The sequence below is a fragment of the Anopheles bellator genome, chromosome 2, assembly GCF_943735745.2.
Source record: "Anopheles bellator chromosome 2, idAnoBellAS_SP24_06.2, whole genome shotgun sequence".
In the NCBI taxonomy this organism is placed as follows: Eukaryota; Metazoa; Arthropoda; class Insecta; order Diptera; family Culicidae; genus Anopheles; species Anopheles bellator.
In genome coordinates this window covers 77,141,269-77,158,606 of record NC_071286.1, presented here as the reverse complement: position 1 = coordinate 77,158,606, position 17,338 = coordinate 77,141,269, and the positions used below count along the sequence as shown (strand labels likewise).

Here is a 17,338-nt window from a genome sequence, read left to right as displayed (position 1 = left end):
TGTAATGTTCTAGCGACCCACCACGTTTTCAAGGTAGACTTTCCGGTAATCCGGGGCTCGTCCGCCCTGTATGAAATGGCAAAAGAAGGAGAATGAACATGACAGCCACTGTTTTAAAGTCTTCAGAAGTTTCAAAAAACAATTTAATAGTGCAGGTCAAACGGCATCTACAAATCGCGTTAACATCATCACATTGTACTGATAACTCGATAAGAACCCTTTTTTACACTTGCAACAATCCAGTTTATTGCGAACCAATCTCAGAGCTCAACACTACCGTAAGCCAGTCCATGTTTGCATTATCTTCGCTGCGTCCAGTATTTACAGAGTTCCGGGAGCGGGCTCAACGTTGAGCGACTTCTGGTTGATGGCGTGTCCTGGCAGAGGAGCGTGGTGGACGGCTCCTCGGGTGGCAGCAACGTAGGAGGCCTCCTTGTGGACCGGAGCGTACACAGTTGGGACGGCGTGCACGTAGCTGTGATGGTCGTGAGCGTAGGCAATCGGAGCGGAGTAAGCCAGCGGGGCCTCGACGACGGTGCTATGGGCAGCGTACGCAACTGGAGCATGAGCATGGGCGGCGTAAGCGGCGACCGGAGCGATACCGTGGCTGGCGTAGGTTACGGCCGGGGCAGAGTAAGCAGTGACGTACCGGGGCACCACGTTCTGCTGGACCACGGTTTCGGCTGCGTACACCGATGGAACCGCACCGTGGATGACTCCAGCTTCGACGGTGACGGCCAAAGCGACCATGACTACAGCTGCGATGCACTGTCGAACGAGAATTGGCCATCACCACGACCCATTAACCCATCTGGATACGGAAGACGATCGCTGCGACACTTACCTTCATGATGCTTATTGTTTCGGGTGCTGGTAGCTCCGTTTAATTGTGAGTAGGTCTGAAAGCGGTTGTGATATGACATCCATCATGCCCGGGCCCACTATTTATATGAAATATTCTTCGAAAGCATTGCCTGATTGGGAGCCACCTAAGTAAAAAAAACTCCCAAAACCTTGACCAAAATGAAAGAGAAAAAATCGCCAAGCAACCTGTCCCCCGGTTCGATAAAGGGGGACAAGTTGGTTGGCTCGCTCGAGCGTAACGTCGTGGAGCAATAAACGTTAGTAATAGGCGCAAAGTTTGGGACCCAAAATGGATTCTATCCATGTGTTGTCTCTCTCTCTCTCTCCTTGTGGTTTTGTATTCTACAGGATCAAGAATTTTGGAAACCACTTCCTGGAGAACACGTTTGGCATGAGGGCAGAAAGATGGCAAAAACTGGCAGGCTGGGCCGATGTACTGGAACTAAATCAAACGTAATTCTAAACCGGTACAACCAGTACTCTCGATTCGGGTATCGCATTCCCGGGTGGCACTCCAAAGGGGACTGACGAAAAAATCTAATCAAAAGTGAAACAACTGTAACAACGTTCCGGCCTCGCTGGGGACAGACTGGCGACGGCGAAGAATTCGATCGGACCGGCGCCACCAGCATCGCTCCGACATCGCACGCCATACAAACAAACCAGGGTATCGGGCATGGGCGTAAAGAGCATAAGATTATACTTTGTTTAGAAGCTTCGATACCCGCCACACATTCTCTAATTCTCTGTACCCCTTTCTGGGGTGTTTTTTAGATCGTTTCAAAGGACGGCCACGTATATGGCCACGGGAGCCGGACAAGTTTTAATTGCCAAGCCTCTGGAGGTAAATTATTTGATGTTAAGTAATCATTTAGGAAGTGTCGACCGATCGAACGATGAATGAAGTCATAAGTTTTCATTTCGTTAGGTAATATCAACTCAATCTAGAGAAATATTTGGGTTACATTTTCTTTTATAAATAGATCCCCAATAATTTTTATCACCCGATTTTGCATAAGTTCTTCTAACACTCTCTCATGGTTTTTAGTGTTATATTATTTTTTTCTAAGGAACCCAACTTCTAATATATGTTTCTGTTAGCAACGAAAATGGAGTATCATTGTAATAAAAAAACGACGCCAAGAACTTTGATTAAAAAAACCTAAGATTTATCAATTAAAATACTAAACCGCTTTCGTCTGAAGCATGAGACACCCAGCACAACGTTTTTTTATTTTCCTTCAAATTTTTACCCTACGCAGTAATTTCATTAATAATTTTCATTTATCAATTTTTTTATGAAGCCTAATCTTAACGACTGTAACATGAAAAACAACGTACCTTTCGTGAAGTTTTTGTAGTCTTATGAATGTTAGTGTTTGCTAACTCACAAATCAGGCGAATGAAGGAAGAATGGAACAATAGACAAAATGTGCCGAGCTTCTGATCTTGTGCTTTGACTGTCTTCTTGTGATATCCTGTCTCGTTGTTGGTCTCTGGTGAAACTGTGCCACTTTCATGCATTTGCTTCACAATTCTCAATTCATACGAATAATGTTTTGTTTCTGAAACCTTAATTTTTCTCCACATTGAAACAGTTAAACACTCCTTTACCACCCCACCATTAGCTTAAGAACTCAACGTCCGACGTAAATCTGATTCCCGTAGACCGAAAACACCCATAATTGATTTGTTTATCACAACGAGCTTTTATTCGCAACTGCCAACAATGTTTCTTTGGCCCGTTTGGATGGTTGGGGTTTTTACAGAGTGCCCGGTGCCGGCTCCAGGTTCAGCGACTGCTGATTGATGGCGTGTCCGGGAAGGGGTGCCTCATGGACTGCGCCGCGGTTTGCGGCCAGATAGCGAGCTTCCTTCGGAGCAACGGCAACAACAGCGGGCTGGTAGGAATAGGGTGCGACCACGGCAACAGGAGCGGCGGCCTGGTAAGCATAGTTCCACGGAGGTACAATTCCGGCGTAAGAATTGTCCTGTACCCAGCTTCCGACGTGGGCTGGTGCCAGATAGGGCAGCGCCGCTCCATTGCCCCAGTAGCTGACGGATGATCCCTGGACAGAGACTGCGAGAGCCATCATGACTACAGCTGCGATGCACTGCGAATAACAGGATTAAGGGGAGATTAGAATCCCGCACTTGGTTCCCGATGGGACTAATCCGCCTACCTTCATGATTGTTGGGATGCTCGGACGATGTCGACTGCGACTGGTTGAACTGTTCAAGTACGTCTGATACATTTGCTTTAGTTGCAGCCGCTTTTATAAGAGTCCTTTCTTTCCTGCGATCAATCGGTGACCAGCTGGATGGCCAATGACCTCGCGGTGACATACGCATGCGATCGGCTAGCTCGGCTGCTTTACCTCACCAGTAGCCGGGCCTGTAGTTGGGCCGAAGGTGAATTAGGTTTAACCGCACCAAACGGCGCTCTTGCGAGTGAAGCCGGAACTAGCCGCCAAACCGAGTTGAAATTCACCGTAATGACGTTCTCTGCAGTCGACGCTCGAAAAATGGGCTGGAAACCATAAATGTAATAACAATAAAAAGCAGGTTGCAGTAAAAAAAATGTACAAATCAGTAAAACAATTAAGCGTGCGGAAATGAGAAAGGCGCGTGTTTTCGCATGACTGAACTTGCCGCTTGTGACGATGAAGCTAACCCGAAAGGAAGCAAATTGGAATTGGAAGAAGCTTGGTGCGTTTTTGCACGCCAGCATTCTTGTTACGCAATGGAGCACTATTGGGAGCCACACCTCCGAAGATGATAATTATTTGAATGAAGAAAATAGCGATATCTTATCAATACGCGGGAATTTTTTTCTTTTAGTGTGCAGCCGATTCGAACCCGACCCGACCCGAACCCCTAATAGTGCATCAACTTGCGTGCTTAAAGTTTGAGTTGGTACTTAATGCGACTCTGACCGATCTAATGATAAATAAATAAAAAATAAAAAAGTTCTACAATAGTCATTAAGGAAACAATGATTTGTTGAATGAACATTAAACAAACAACAATGACACTACTGTATGTTTAAGAATTTGACAAACAATTTACTGTCCCTCTTAAACACTCTCTTTTGCAACTATTAAATACACATTGATTTAAAGTATGTATGAATAGAACCTTGTAAAACGTCATGTAGCCAGATTTTCAAAGTCATATTCATGCACAAATATGAAGATCTGTCTTTGATCATAAATCATTTTCGAATGGATTTAGCTTCAAAGAAAACGCATTGGTTTTCGTATGTTTCATTCTATATTCAAATTTCTGCAAAGAAATATTTTAATTTCTTTCGCCAATATGACAGCATTCGTTGAGTGAAACAAGCGGCGAAGGTGCTGATCAAACTACGATCGATCAACTCATCCAAAGCAAGAATGTTAATTAGAAGATCGATTGACTGCCTGAGGATCATGTTGATATCACAAAACGCGTGCCAATCGTGTTGATAAGATCGCAACATCCGCATTGGTATCCGCGAATTCTTTTTTTTTTTTGCTGTATGGCGCCACTGCCAATGACATCCTGAACCATAATGCAAAATACCGGCTACGCAGCAAGAAATCTAGCCCAGGCGTGCCTATTCCCGCGATCTCTTTCCAGCAGGGCCCAAGGAACGTACATTCACTTCTTTGCGCGAACAAAGAAACACGACCTGAGCCTAGGGATGTCGGAGGTTATGGCTGGGAACTAGTATCCCCACCCAACTAAGGTCTATGGCGAAGAGCGTTTTTTGTTTGGAGAGGCGAAAAATTTGACTAGTAACTGCCAAACACTAGCGGTCAGTGTGAATGTGGCACAATTGGTATAAAAGACAGACTATGAAGTGATGCTAGAATCATAAGTTGGTTGAGTTCCGCCCAGTTCAGAAGCAACCTTCGTTTGCCCAGAAAATCACCCCCAAATCTTACAACATGAAGGTAAAAGGAGTGATACTGAGCGGCCGGTGAGGCCGAGTGAATCTGCGGGGATGCTAACCGGAGGTTTGGTGTTTTTTGCAGTGCATCGTTGTTGCAGTCATGGTCGCGCTGGCCGTTGCCGCCGAAGGAAGTGCCATCGCCTCGTACGCCGTCCCGCTGGCCTACTCTGTACCGCAGACCACGGTCGTCCAGCAGAACGTCGCCCCGAAGTACGTCGTGGCGGACTATCATCACACAGCTTACGTTGACGCACCCCACGTCGACGCCCATTACCACGGGGCCCATGCTTATGCTCATGTCCCGGCCGTGTCCTACGCCAGTTCTGCCGTCCACCCGGTGGCCTACGCTGCTCCACATGCCCACGTGCACGCCGTCGCTGCCCACCATCTGGTCCAGCACGAGGCTCGCTACCTGGCCGCGAACCGTGGCGCAGTCCATGAGGCACCGTTGCCCGGACACGCCGTAAACCAGCAGGCGCTGAACCTGGAAGCGGCACCGGGAACGCACTAAGCCGGCCAACCGTCGTTTTCCACGCCCGACGATCGACTGTTCACACTCTACCTCAATAAACGACACCAAAACCGACGAACTAATGGATCATTTTCGAACCCCGCCCGAGCCGACCGTGCAGGAAGTGAACGGTCAGTGTGCGAAAAACGCTATCCGCTAGTCTGCGTGCCTCGCGCAAGAAACCTGTTCACATTCCGGCTCCGCTGCCGTGACATTGCACTTTGCCGAGACATTCCATCGACGCCCTGCCCTTCTCGAAGCCGCGACTCCGTTTGATCACCGACTACGCACCGCACGCATCGATCAGCTGCCAGTGCGCGGTGCGTGGTGGGTTCAACCACTTCGCCCAACACAGGTCGGCCGTCCCTGCTTTGCCCGTTGCCCAGCACGTATCCTCTGTGAAGGTCTCCGTGGCGGCTCTAGGCTCCGTTCACTCGGGTGCCACTTGTGACATCACGAATGCATAAACAATACTCCCATCGTGAAACTATATCAACATTCGCTTATACCATGTTTCCAAGACGATGATTACGATAGTTCCATAACTACTGGCCTCAGTATTCGGAAGCCGTACAGCCGAACCGAACGATTAAAATTTCAGACGAACCGGTCCGCAGCTGTTATGGAGCAATGTGCCGCTGCCATTGATCTTGAAACTTCGGGTTTTAACCGTGAGGGGAGTAACGGTCCGTTGCGGCACGCACGTGCGTCGACTCGCAAGTAGTTTTGCGGCGATCTCTCCGTAGTTTAAAGTGGGTTGATGCCATAGAACGCTGCACTTGACAATTCCCGCTTCCACTGAAAGTAGGACCCGTTGATTGGTTAACTTTGATTTTCCTCTGTTTCATGTGCGAAGTAGACCCCTAGTACTAATCAGATGGAACAATCCTCGATAGTAACAATTGAAACTAGCATCTCGGAAACAGAAAGTTCCGAAACCTTTATTTACAGTTTTATGACAGAGGGGCTATGAGCAAGATATTGCTGTTATATCCATGATCAAGCCCGAATCCTCCATACAGTCCCAGATGGTCTTCAGGGTGTTGACGTTGGCCTGGACAAGGAGCGGGACGTACTTCGATCGGTAGTATGCGTATAGAAGCATGGTTGAAGCCTAAGGCGAAGTAGTTCTGGCCATTGACTCCAGATTAGTAGGAGTGAGGGAGAACAGACTAGACGACCAGAAAGTAAGATGTGCGCTATGCAGCAACCAAAACCAGGATGGCGATCGCTACAAAGGTCTGAACGAGCAATAAAATAGAATTAAACAACGATATCAAACAACCGTTTGGGGCTAGAAATTCACCTTCATATCGCTGGCTGAATGAAGTTCGGCGGCTTGTACAGATCACGTAAAGCTCCAAGTAATCAGTGTCAGTCGGATCGGAGGATCATCTGCTTTTATATCGCTCGGCGAACCTTCATGATAAATTTTCCTTTCATTAATGCCTTTTCTGAGGAGTTCGATATTAAAGATGTATCTAATAGAAAATTCACTATCTAATAAAAACCCTAAATTTCGTCACAGTCGTTGCTCTGGCCTTTGCCGTTACATGTGAGATACCATGTTTTTGGAATGCCTGTTTCGAAGGTTGTCGTTTGCTCCTCGTGTGGCTTGCCATCGGTCATTGATGAATACCCCTGTTCAACATCGTAAGGTCTAGCCATGTCCAAGGTATAGAAGGACTATTATTCTATTTTCGAGGAGGATTATGTTATTATAGCATCCTTGCGGATCTGGTAATCACCTACGTCAAACAAGTGGTCCCTCACATTAATCCCACTGTGGTGGACGTATCCCCAGCTTCAGTTATGTGGCACAATGTATCTGTGGAGGAAGCAGACCCTTTGAAAGAAACAATGTATCAGAGCGTATGCTGCTCTAAAAAAGAGGCGCGCAAAGCAGATAGTTAACTCGGCTCAGCATAAACAGAATCACACCACCCGGGCGATGATCGACAGCGATAATGCTGAGCATAGCAGATAAGGTTACCATAGTTCGGGCTGGGTAAGTTAACATAAATTCGGTATAAAATGGATTATTATTGATTCGGTCGTGGATAGAAGTGGTTACGAAATGCTAATGGAGCAATGTCTTAGCATGTCATCTCAAAGCCATCTTTTAGCATGGGACAACCCGCGAACCAAATCAACATTGCTAACACTTTAAAAAAAGTTAAACACGCACAACATGTAAAGTAACCAGACAAGTGAAAATAAAGAATTAAAATACTACACCCAAATAGGTCGAACAACTCACCAACATTACTAAACCTTGAGAACTCCCTTGGGAAATTGTTTTAACAATTTTGATATTAATACTGTTCTTTCAGTTTTAAACGCAAACCAAGGTTTTATCATGTTAATATGCGCACACGTCCAGAGTCTTTATTAACAACTTTATCACATTTTTCTAAGCGCTTAAGCCACAATCGATTTCTGGTTGACGAGATGTCCCGGCAGAGGAGCCACATGCACGGCTCCCGGGTTGGCAGCAACGTATTTGGCAGAGTGGGCCACCGGCAAGTAGTTGTTGTATCCGTATCCGTATCCGTGTCCCAAACCGTATCCGTTTCCAAGACCGTATCCTCCATACACTCCCAGATGGTCAACCGTCTTCAGGGTGTTGACATTGGCCTGGACAACGGTCGGAGCGTATTTCGATCCGTAGTATCCGTACAGGCCTTGGTTGTAGCCGGAATATGGCAGACCAGCGGCATATGGCAGAGCCGTAGAGTAAGGATACGACAGTCCGTGGTCCAGCAGCGAAGAGTATCCCAATCCACTAAGGGAAGAATAGTGACCATATCCGTCGTACGCATTCAGGCCATAGGCTCCGGAGTTGTAGGAATACGGGAGAACCGATTGAACGGCCGGAAGGTACGATCCGTTGGATGCGGTGGCCAAAGCCAGGACGGCGAATGCGATAAAGGCCTGATCAAACGATGAATCGAATTTGAAAAAATAATTCCAAAAGGTATTTTGGGTTAGGAACTCACCTTCATGTTGTTGGTTGAAAGAAGTTCGACTGTTTGTAGCGATCGCGAAAAGCTGCCGGTGAACTGTGATTGACTGATCGAAGGATCGTCTGCTTTTATAACGATCGGTGAGCCGTTCGACTTCCGTAAGTCCTTCATGATGAGCTTTCCCTTTCATTTTTCGTCTTTCCTGGTGGCTTCAATATAAAAGATGTGTTCAACAGTAGTTTCACTATCAGTACAGTTTCGGAACTACAACACTTCACGCATATCAAAAAACCAGTTGCAACATGAAGGTAGTTTTCCTATTCTGCCAAGATCCAAAGACAACTCTGTTCTGACAACTTTTCTACTATTTTGCAGGTTTTTATCGCTATCGTTGCCGTTGCCTTTGTCGTTGCCTGCGAGGCATCATATCTGCCATACGATGATGTCCTGTCGTACCCCAACTATGCATCTGGATGGCCGGTCTCGAAAGTGGTCGTCGGCAACTCGTACGGTCTATCATCCGTCGTGGATAAATACTCCTATCCATCGTGGTATGGCGGATACCCACTGGCGAAGAACCTAGTCTCGTATCAGTCGGTAGCTCCAGTCCTGTCAACCAAAGTCGTTGATAACGGCTACGGTCTGGGATACAACAACTACGTCGCACCGGTCCTTGCCACAAACGTCGTCGGAAGCAGCTATGGCCTGGGATACAACAAGCTCGTTGCCCCGGTGGTGTCCACCAAAGTCGTCGATGGAGGACTGTGGAACTATGGCGGTTACGGTGTATGATACAAGTGTATTTCCTCATATCTCCAAACAATTTTGCAAATGTCATCCGATCTTGCGCTTGGCCGCGTATTCTTGTTCGCTTTCGGAGTTGTTTCCACAGCCTTTACGGGATTACCTTCTGCCCATCGATATGTGTTGTTTCGTCGCGTTCTTTCTATTCTCTCGTTCGCTTCCATCGCGCTTCGCCTTCCCATTTTAAGCCCACCCCGAAAATCGTCTAATAAAAAATGATTTTTTGAGAAACCACAATTAACCTTTTTCTTTATGGCATGATCCAGTTTTGGAGAGAGAACCTCGGATAGACCGCGTTGAATTCGGCGGTAACATATAAAAGCGGTACAGCCTGTGAGAACGGATCAGAAATCAATCGATCTTTGGTTAGGAAGGACACTCCGCTCCGCGTACAAATCCCGAAATCATGAAGGTAAGTTGTGTCTCGCCGGGACACAGTGGTTCATCCCTCTTTAACCTTGCTGTATCCACCCCAATCGCAGTGCATCGCAGTTGTAGTCATCATGGCTCTGGCCGTCACCGTGGATTCCGCCGTAGTTCCGCTGGTCTACTCAGCTCCCGGAACGACGTACGTACAGCAGAATGTTGCTCCGAAATACGTCTCGGGGGCCGTTACCTATTCTGCCCCGGCAGTTACCGCTTACTCCGCGCCCGAAGCGACCATCGTTCAGCAAAAGTACATCTCGGCGCCGGCCGTGGCCTACGCTGCGCCAACTGTCACTGCTTACTCAGTCCAGCAACACGTGGCGCCCAAATATGTCAGCCCGATCGTCAGTTACTCCTCGGCTCCCGTTGTAAGCACCTACTCCGTTCCCGAACAGACCGTCGTCCAGCAGAACGTCGCCCCGAAATACATCAGCTACTCCGCCCCGGCCGTCAGCTACTCGGCTCCCGTATCCTACGTCTCACCAGCCGTCTCTTACGCTGCTCCGGCCGTTGCCTACTCTGCCCCGGTGGCGTACTCGGCCCCGACTGTCTACGCCTCGGATTCGGATGTCGTTGAAGCTTCTCCGGTCGCTCCGGTGGCCTCCGTCGAAACCGTTGTCTCACAGCCCGCTGTGGCCGTCGTTGCTCAGCAGGAAGCGCGTTACGTGGCCGCCAACCGAGGTGCCGTTCATGAGGCTCCCCTCGCTGGACACACCATCAACCAGCAGTCTCTGAATGTGGAACCGGCACCAGGAACTCACTAAACCTCGTCACGACACGTCGACTCGGCAATGTCTGCACTGATTATACCGGAGCGAAACTATCGACCAACAAACCGACCTCGAAGAAACCATGTGTAACATACGATACCTTACAAAATGGCTCACAGACACTGATCAGATCAGTCACATTGAACGTTAAATGAATAAAACAGAAAGCAGCAACTTCTTGATTTTGAGTGGAAAGCATAACTTTTAAAGTGTTTGCAACTACATAATTTCCATTTATTTTTGCAAATAAAATTCATCAACGACCTCAGGCGCACCCCGGTTCAAGGTTGATTACACAGAAACCACAGTCGGTGAGGTTTTCGTAACATGAACCGAGCCCGGATTGGCGGCTACATTTACCGAGCCTCCAGATTGAACCGTTACCGGTTGGTGTGGTACCACGGCCGGTACGACCACGGGTGCTACCTGCACCGGATGGACAACGCTGTGGACTTGGTGTACGTAGGGCACATAAACATACTGCCGATAGGTCGCAGGCCAATGATGATGATGAGACCTAAAATGGTGGTGGAAAAATGGACTGGGATTTGCGCAAACTGCCGCTGTCAGTCCGAAAGCGAGAACTATTGCCAGAAGAGTCTAGAAGAAAAGAAAGTGTCCCGAGGAAAGTTTTATTCTGTTGTTCACTCAGTGCTGGGTTCGTTCTGCTGGTTGACTTACTTTCATTGCGGAGATGCTGTTGCTCCAAGACCGTAGACGCAGCGGAAATGATACTTGACTTAGTTTCCGCTTGGGAATTTATATGATTTCCACCGTTGAAATTTGGAGGAACTGGTTTTCTATTTCCGAGCATGCATATATGCATAATGAGGCATGCTCTTTGTTGTTGTCATATCTGATCGTATGAGCACTGGTTTGCTTTTAATGAAGCCTCGCCGAATAGCGGATTCCGGTAACGCAATGAACGGTAACAATAGGAATTAGGTATTCGAAAGCTGAAAATGACAAAGTTATTTTAATCAGCGCATGTTGACCTGTAAATACCGTTTGAAGTCGATCCCCTCATCTGTTATTGGACTTTAGATCGAACCTGGAAAAGCGTCCAGATTCAGCCCTTGCTTTTTGAAAACGTGTCCTAGCAGAGGGTATGGGAAACCATTCGAACGATGGATCAATGCATCAGTTTCCATGAACATGGCCAGGGCCACAAAGAACACAGCTACGAGACACTGAAACAAGAAAAATATTAAACACAAACCGGACGCTTAAGAATGTTGTACGGAAATTAATACAATCGATTAAAAATACCTTGATGACGACTGACAGCACGATACACGTTGCAGAAGGAGATTGGATCAAGATTGTTTAAAAATTCTGCGATTCGCTTACAGAAAACGCTTCCTTTTAAGCTGGCTGGAAACGCTACGCGCAAGCATCCATCGTTTAATCTAGTCCACTATTTTATGACGCACTTGAAAAAGAGAATTTAAAGATATTGAACGAGTAAAAAAAACCTTTAACCAGTTTCTTTACGGTGCAAAAGCCGCCGCGGAGTGCAGTGACCAGCGCAACACTTGCTTGGTAAGTATAACCGATCTTCTTGTTCCACCTCTTGCGCATTGGGGCGCACTTGACGAGAAAACGAGTATTTTTCTGATCAGGATATTTTTATTTTCCGACATACAGCGCAGCAATTACACTGCTTCGTCATCGGTGTTCCCTCTCCGGAGACGACTTATCTGATGTTCAACAGTATGTTGTCAGCGAAAGAATTGCCTTTTCTGATCCGTGGACCATGCGAGAGTATAAAAGACGAGAGCAAGGATTGCTTTTGCAACAGACCTCATCGAAGTCTTCATTCGAACGTTCGCTTTCAATAACCGTCTAATCGATTCCTTAACGCAATCATGAAGGTAGGTCTACAAATAATCAACAAAGTGTTCTGTTGCAATTTCTATTTTATTTAACCAACACTTCTTTTCCAGTGCATCGCAGCTGTAGTCATGATGGCGCTGGCCGTGATCGCCGAAGCTGGACTGGCCCCGCTGTACTACGGAGCTCCGTTAGCCTTGGCCGCTCCGCACACGACCATTGTGCAGAATAACGCCGAGCCGAAGCTCATTGTCGCTCCTCCGGCACTGAGTTATGCTCATGCTGCGCTGCCCTATGCTGCCCCTTACTACTACGGGGCTCCGCTGGCATACAGCGCCCCGGCTCTATTCTACCAGAAGGAAGCTCGCTATCTGGCCGCCAATCGAGGAGCGATCCACGAGGCACCCCTGCCAGGTCACGCTTTCTCCCAGCAGCAGCTCAACCTGGACGCTGCACCAGGTTCGATCTAAAGTCCAATAACAGCTGTTCGGCCATCTTCTGAAAAGCCTTTAACAGATTTCGGTTGGCAAACATGAGCGAAATAAAATTTCACATTTCGGACACTCAATGCGCATTGTTTGAACGCATTTCTTCTAAGAAAGAAATAAACTAAGCAGAGATAACTGGCCTCTGATAATTCCAAAGTGGAAAAATTAGTTGAATGTACCTCTATCCGGAATCGGAAGACAACTTCATTTCGGGTGCCACTTAATGCAAAGCAATGCCCTTACCCGACAAGATCAGATAGCACAACAAAGAGCGGCCATTGGGCCGATTCTACGGCAGGAAACCAGTTCCTCCAAGCTTTAACAATTGATATAAATTCCCAAGCTGAGCCTAGGCCATGCCTCATTTCCGATGTGTCCACGATTTTCTCAGCAAAAGTACCATCGAAATGAAAGTAAGTACCAGCGCATCCATTTCGATCGCGAACAACTAACTGAAGCTTTCCTTGACACGCTTTCTGTTTCTAGATTCTGGCAATAGTTCTAGCTTTCGTATTTCTAACGCAAGTTTGCGGAAGTCCCATGCCATTTCTGCGCAAACATCGAGCAACTCACCACCGCCCGGAGAATGTATCGCACGTTCTGCACGTTTCACACTCGAACGTTCACAAAGCCGTTCATTCGGCTGCGGTTTCCTTGGTTAAACCAGCGTCCCAGGCATTTAGATTAATGCTTCCAGCAATACGAAATCTACTGAACGTACGAACGCTGCTCCAGCTATAGTTTGATGCGAGCGGGAGATCAATTTATTGGGTTCAATTGTCCTGTTTCTTTACTTGCAACACGAACGCGCTGCTTCCACAGTTCACGCTGCTCAGCATCAGCTGGACCCCAATCTTGTGCCTGCAGTTGGTCCTTCAAACGCTAGATAGATAACAAACAAGTCCATGTAATTACTCCTAACAAGAGTTTCTACGTGCGAGCCCCATTCAATCTTACCTCCATCAACGGTCCTTTGGAACGACTCAATCGATAGAGCATAAACCCTGGTATACAAAGCATTGACGCGAAACAACTGGCCCATCCGACGCCAATTGCCCAGCGAGGGTAAGCCAGACCGTTGTACGATACCTCCGTGTTGTAAGCGATTGTGGTGAAAAAGATAAACTTCAGAAAAAATAATAGAAACCCAAAAAACCGATTAAATCACGCCCATGCCCGTGTCGTATATTTTCTACTTACAATCAGCACAACCGGTGTTACATACTTCCACGATAGCATCCAGAATCGTTCGACCTTTCGGTCAATCATAAACTGAACATCGCGCACGAAATGGTGGCACCCGTAAATCCACCCCACGGCAATGACTTCCACGATGCACACCAGTATCACGGAAATCGACGCCGAGTACCAATCCAACAACTGTATCAGGTACATTCCTCCCTGTCATTAAAAATAAAATAAAGAAACGTAAAACGGAGCTCGCATTAATGATAAACGCCAGAGTCCGAATCACTTACCCGGGTGACGCAGGATACTGACAGCAGAAACAGCAGGAAACACGTCCCGGCGGTTATGGATAGTTTCGTTGGTCTCAACGAAGGGAAGACATCCAGGACGGATGATATGATGGCTTCGATCTGTACAAACTAGAACGCCGCACCGGGTCGGGCTTACTCGCGATGCAGCGGTACATTGTTGCATGGGATGCGCTTCGCTTACCATACTGTCCACTCCCAGAAGAAACAGCATGCTGAAGAACAAGGCGGCCCACAGCGGGGACAACGGCAGCATGCTGATCGCCTCCGGGTACGTGATGAAAGCCAGCCCCGGACCACCGGTAGCGGCCGTTGCCACAGGCAGACCGGTTTGATCTTTAATAAATTGGCCATTAGCCGTGGGCCGGAAGCGAACAGCGGGCGCGGCGGAATGCACGAAACTTACACGAAAAGTATCCCAGCACGGAAAACACCACAAAGCCGGCCAGCACGCTGGTGGCACAGTTGACGATCGGGATCAGTATCGAGTCGAGCTTGGTGTTGTTTTTGAACTGGTTGTAGCTGGCCATGTTCACGATGCCACCCCAGCCGGGGCCGAGCGAGAAAAAAATCTGTATGGCCGCGTCTGCCCATACCTTCAGGTTTAGCAACTGGCTCCACTGCGGCATGATGTAGAACTTGATGCCATCGACCGCACCGGGTAGGGTTACGCCCCGGACCAGCAGCACCGCCAAGATAGCGAACGGAAACGTTGCGGTGAAGTACACCACCTTCCCGACCGACTCGACACCTTTCGCGATGCAGCAAAATATGACGACCCACGCGATGACGTTGCAAACGAACAGTGGCCACACGATGCCGCCGGGATCGTCTATGCCCTGGGAGATCTGAAGTATCTCGTTGCTACGGCCCCGATAGTTTGGAAAGAAAAGTAAGGATCACACGATCATGAGACCACAACGTGCGCTAAGGGACCTTACTGGAAAAACTCATCCGCCGGTGTACGGTATCGTTCCGATGGCGGCAGGACACTATTGTTAACGAACGCTTCGACCGGTCGTCCGCCATCGCGCAGCTCCACACAACGATCCGTGTTCCAGGCGTTCTGGCAGGTTTCCCACGGTAAGCTCGTCCGCAGTGACTTCCAGAGAAACAGAATGGGGTACGAAATGATGACATTATAGTACGCGGTGCAGATGAAGTTGATCACTACGATCGCGATGCCTGCGCCCTTCAGCAGGGGTGCGATTTTGAACACCGTGACACACCCCGTACCACTGAACTGTCCGAGGCACACTTCGAGAAAGAACAGCGGAACACCGCACAGCGCCAGCATCAGCAGATACGGCACCAGAAAGGCTCCACCACCGTTCCGATAGCAGAGGTACGGGAAGCGCCAAACATTGCCCAAACCGATCGCGTACCCCATGCACGACAGGATGAACTCGGTTTTGGACGCCCAGTGGCCACGTGGTGATCTATCTTTCGCCATCGTACACTTGGCGAAAGGCCCTAACCTGCACCACACTCGGCTTAAGAACCACCGCTGGACGACTGAGGCGAATCACCGGGGGACACTATACTTACATCTCATGCGCATCTCAATCAGCGATGATCAGCTTCAATTGAACCAGGCATAATCTTCACACGCCTTCATAGCCACACCTAACAACTGCTCCCAGCTGTTGGCTCAAACCGCTTCAATCTGGGGCTTGAGTCTTCCACATTATTGCTGCTGATTATCTAAGCCTGGCGGTACTTCGATGACCTTAACTGGCACTTGGAACTTGCAACTTCTCACTTGCCACTATCTCTACATTGTTGGCAGGAACAACCTGCTCACTGAATTCAGATTCGGCAGTTTGACTTTTTCGAAGATAGTATTTCACCAGTGGCCAGTACCAGCGTTGGCAACGTTCCCGTGGCACTTTCCCATGGTAATTTTCCACGTACTAAACGTTAGGCCCGCCGGTAGCCACAGCCAAGGCGTCGCGCGCAACTCGGGGAACTCATTATATATACCCCATCGTTGATGCCGCCGTACCGTCTGTCGCCAAATTAATTCACTACACCCCTGGGCTGACCTGCCCATTACCATTCGCATTCGTTACGGCTTTCAAGGGTAACGGCGATGATACACCGAGCTGGCAGAACAGAAGCGAACACGATATTAATGCCCATTTGTTTTTAAACAACGAGTTACTAAAATCTAGTTCTAAGACAGGGAAATGTTTACAGTTTGTCAAAAATTGCTGCTCCCCACAGACTCGACTCGGCTTCCAGTTCTGAGGCAGAATCAGGACGTTTGTCCTCGGCACATTTATGTCAATATCACTCATCCGAAGGTTCAACAAACGCACCCCCCGAGCACGGCGATGCCCGTTGACCTGTATCTACTAATAGACTAGCTGATCGCCAATGCTGCTAAATATGGAATATTAAAACGCAAAATTAGCACAATTATCGGCCCTATTTGGTGAACTTCGTTTGCACGGATTATAAAACCCAAGCAGGAGCTCCAGACGGTACATCAGTGTGACAACCACTGTCGTTCACAGCTTTCTCTCCCGGAGCATTTTCTGCCCTAAGCTATCAACCATGTCTGCGAGCACCACTCCGATCACCTCGGATGAGTCAATCGTGATCACCGGTATCGCCGGCAAGTACCCGCGGTCGGACAGCGTCAGTCACTTTGCTGACAATCTGTACAACAAGGTGAGCATCAACCTGCTGCATAACAGTGAAGCAAACAGGACGAAACCTCCACTCCGGTTTTGCTAGGTTGATTTGGTGGATGACAAGGAGGACCGATGGCGGCACCTGTACGCGGGCATTCCCAAACGGCTCGGAAAGTTGAACAACCTCGGCAAGTTTGACGCGGAGTTCTTCAACAGTGGCTTCAAGGAAACGCATTCGATGGATCCGCAGCAGCGTCTGCTGCTCGAGCACTGCTACGAGGCGGTGCTGGATGCTGGTCTCAACCCGGCCGACATCCGCGGTTCCCGCACCGGCGTCTTCATTGGAGTATCGATTGCTGAAACGGAAATCTATTGGACGTACAAGAAATCCAAATCACCTTTCAATAAGTCCATCTTGGGGTAACTAGCCGACCATCGTTTGGTAAGTGGTTTGATTTAACAGCTTTCACTTTATCCATTCGCTCAGATTTGCGAGAAGCATGTACGCTACGAAAATCGCGCGTGTCCTCGATTTAAAAGGACCTACGATGGCGGTTGACACGGCCTGCAGTAGCTCGATGTACGCTCTCGATTGGGCTTGCAA

General features: G+C 48.3%; 7 protein-coding genes across 7 annotated transcripts; 3 read left to right on the top strand and 4 right to left on the bottom strand.

The window, feature by feature from the left end:
- Positions 1-321: 321 nt before the first annotated feature.
- On the bottom strand, positions 322-850 carry LOC131208097 (adult cuticle protein 1-like). The gene is made up of 2 exons (XM_058200744.1): positions 845-850; positions 322-768 (listed from the first exon to the last, which is right to left on the bottom strand). Exons 1-2 carry the CDS (start codon positions 848-850, stop codon positions 322-324), a joined length of 453 nt encoding a protein of 150 aa, XP_058056727.1.
- A 1,777-nt stretch (positions 851-2,627) lies between these two features.
- LOC131212084 (adult cuticle protein 1-like) lies at positions 2,628-3,096 on the bottom strand. The gene is made up of 2 exons (XM_058205818.1): positions 3,048-3,096; positions 2,628-2,978 (listed from the first exon to the last, which is right to left on the bottom strand). Exons 1-2 carry the CDS (start codon positions 3,051-3,053, stop codon positions 2,628-2,630), a joined length of 357 nt encoding a protein of 118 aa, XP_058061801.1. The 5' UTR covers positions 3,054-3,096.
- Positions 3,097-4,749: 1,653 nt separating this feature from the next.
- Positions 4,750-5,312, top strand: LOC131208096 (adult cuticle protein 1-like). The gene is made up of 2 exons (XM_058200743.1): positions 4,750-4,802; positions 4,884-5,312. The coding sequence occupies exons 1-2, from the start codon at positions 4,797-4,799 to the stop codon at positions 5,310-5,312; spliced, it is 435 nt and encodes a 144-aa protein (XP_058056726.1). The 5' UTR covers positions 4,750-4,796.
- Positions 5,313-7,733: 2,421 nt separating this feature from the next.
- Positions 7,734-8,449, bottom strand: LOC131208095 (uncharacterized). Its single transcript, XM_058200742.1, has 2 exons — positions 8,312-8,449; positions 7,734-8,246 (listed from the first exon to the last, which is right to left on the bottom strand). The coding sequence occupies exons 1-2, from the start codon at positions 8,447-8,449 to the stop codon at positions 7,734-7,736; spliced, it is 651 nt and encodes a 216-aa protein (XP_058056725.1).
- Positions 8,450-8,580: 131 nt separating this feature from the next.
- On the top strand, positions 8,581-9,070 carry LOC131208094 (uncharacterized). The gene is made up of 2 exons (XM_058200741.1): positions 8,581-8,586; positions 8,654-9,070. The coding sequence occupies exons 1-2, from the start codon at positions 8,581-8,583 to the stop codon at positions 9,068-9,070; spliced, it is 423 nt and encodes a 140-aa protein (XP_058056724.1).
- Positions 9,071-9,488: 418 nt separating this feature from the next.
- Positions 9,489-12,581, top strand: LOC131208093 (uncharacterized). Its single transcript, XM_058200740.1, has 3 exons — positions 9,489-9,494; positions 9,565-10,263; positions 12,225-12,581. Exons 1-3 carry the CDS (start codon positions 9,489-9,491, stop codon positions 12,579-12,581), a joined length of 1,062 nt encoding a protein of 353 aa, XP_058056723.1.
- On the bottom strand, positions 12,239-15,598 carry LOC131210821 (sodium-dependent proline transporter). The gene is made up of 7 exons (XM_058204112.1): positions 15,037-15,598; positions 14,502-14,959; positions 14,280-14,431; positions 14,078-14,206; positions 13,800-14,000; positions 13,557-13,724; positions 12,239-13,481 (listed from the first exon to the last, which is right to left on the bottom strand). Exons 1-7 carry the CDS (start codon positions 15,546-15,548, stop codon positions 13,359-13,361), a joined length of 1,743 nt encoding a protein of 580 aa, XP_058060095.1. The 5' UTR covers positions 15,549-15,598; the 3' UTR covers positions 12,239-13,358.
- Between the last annotated feature and the right edge of the window lie 1,740 nt (positions 15,599-17,338).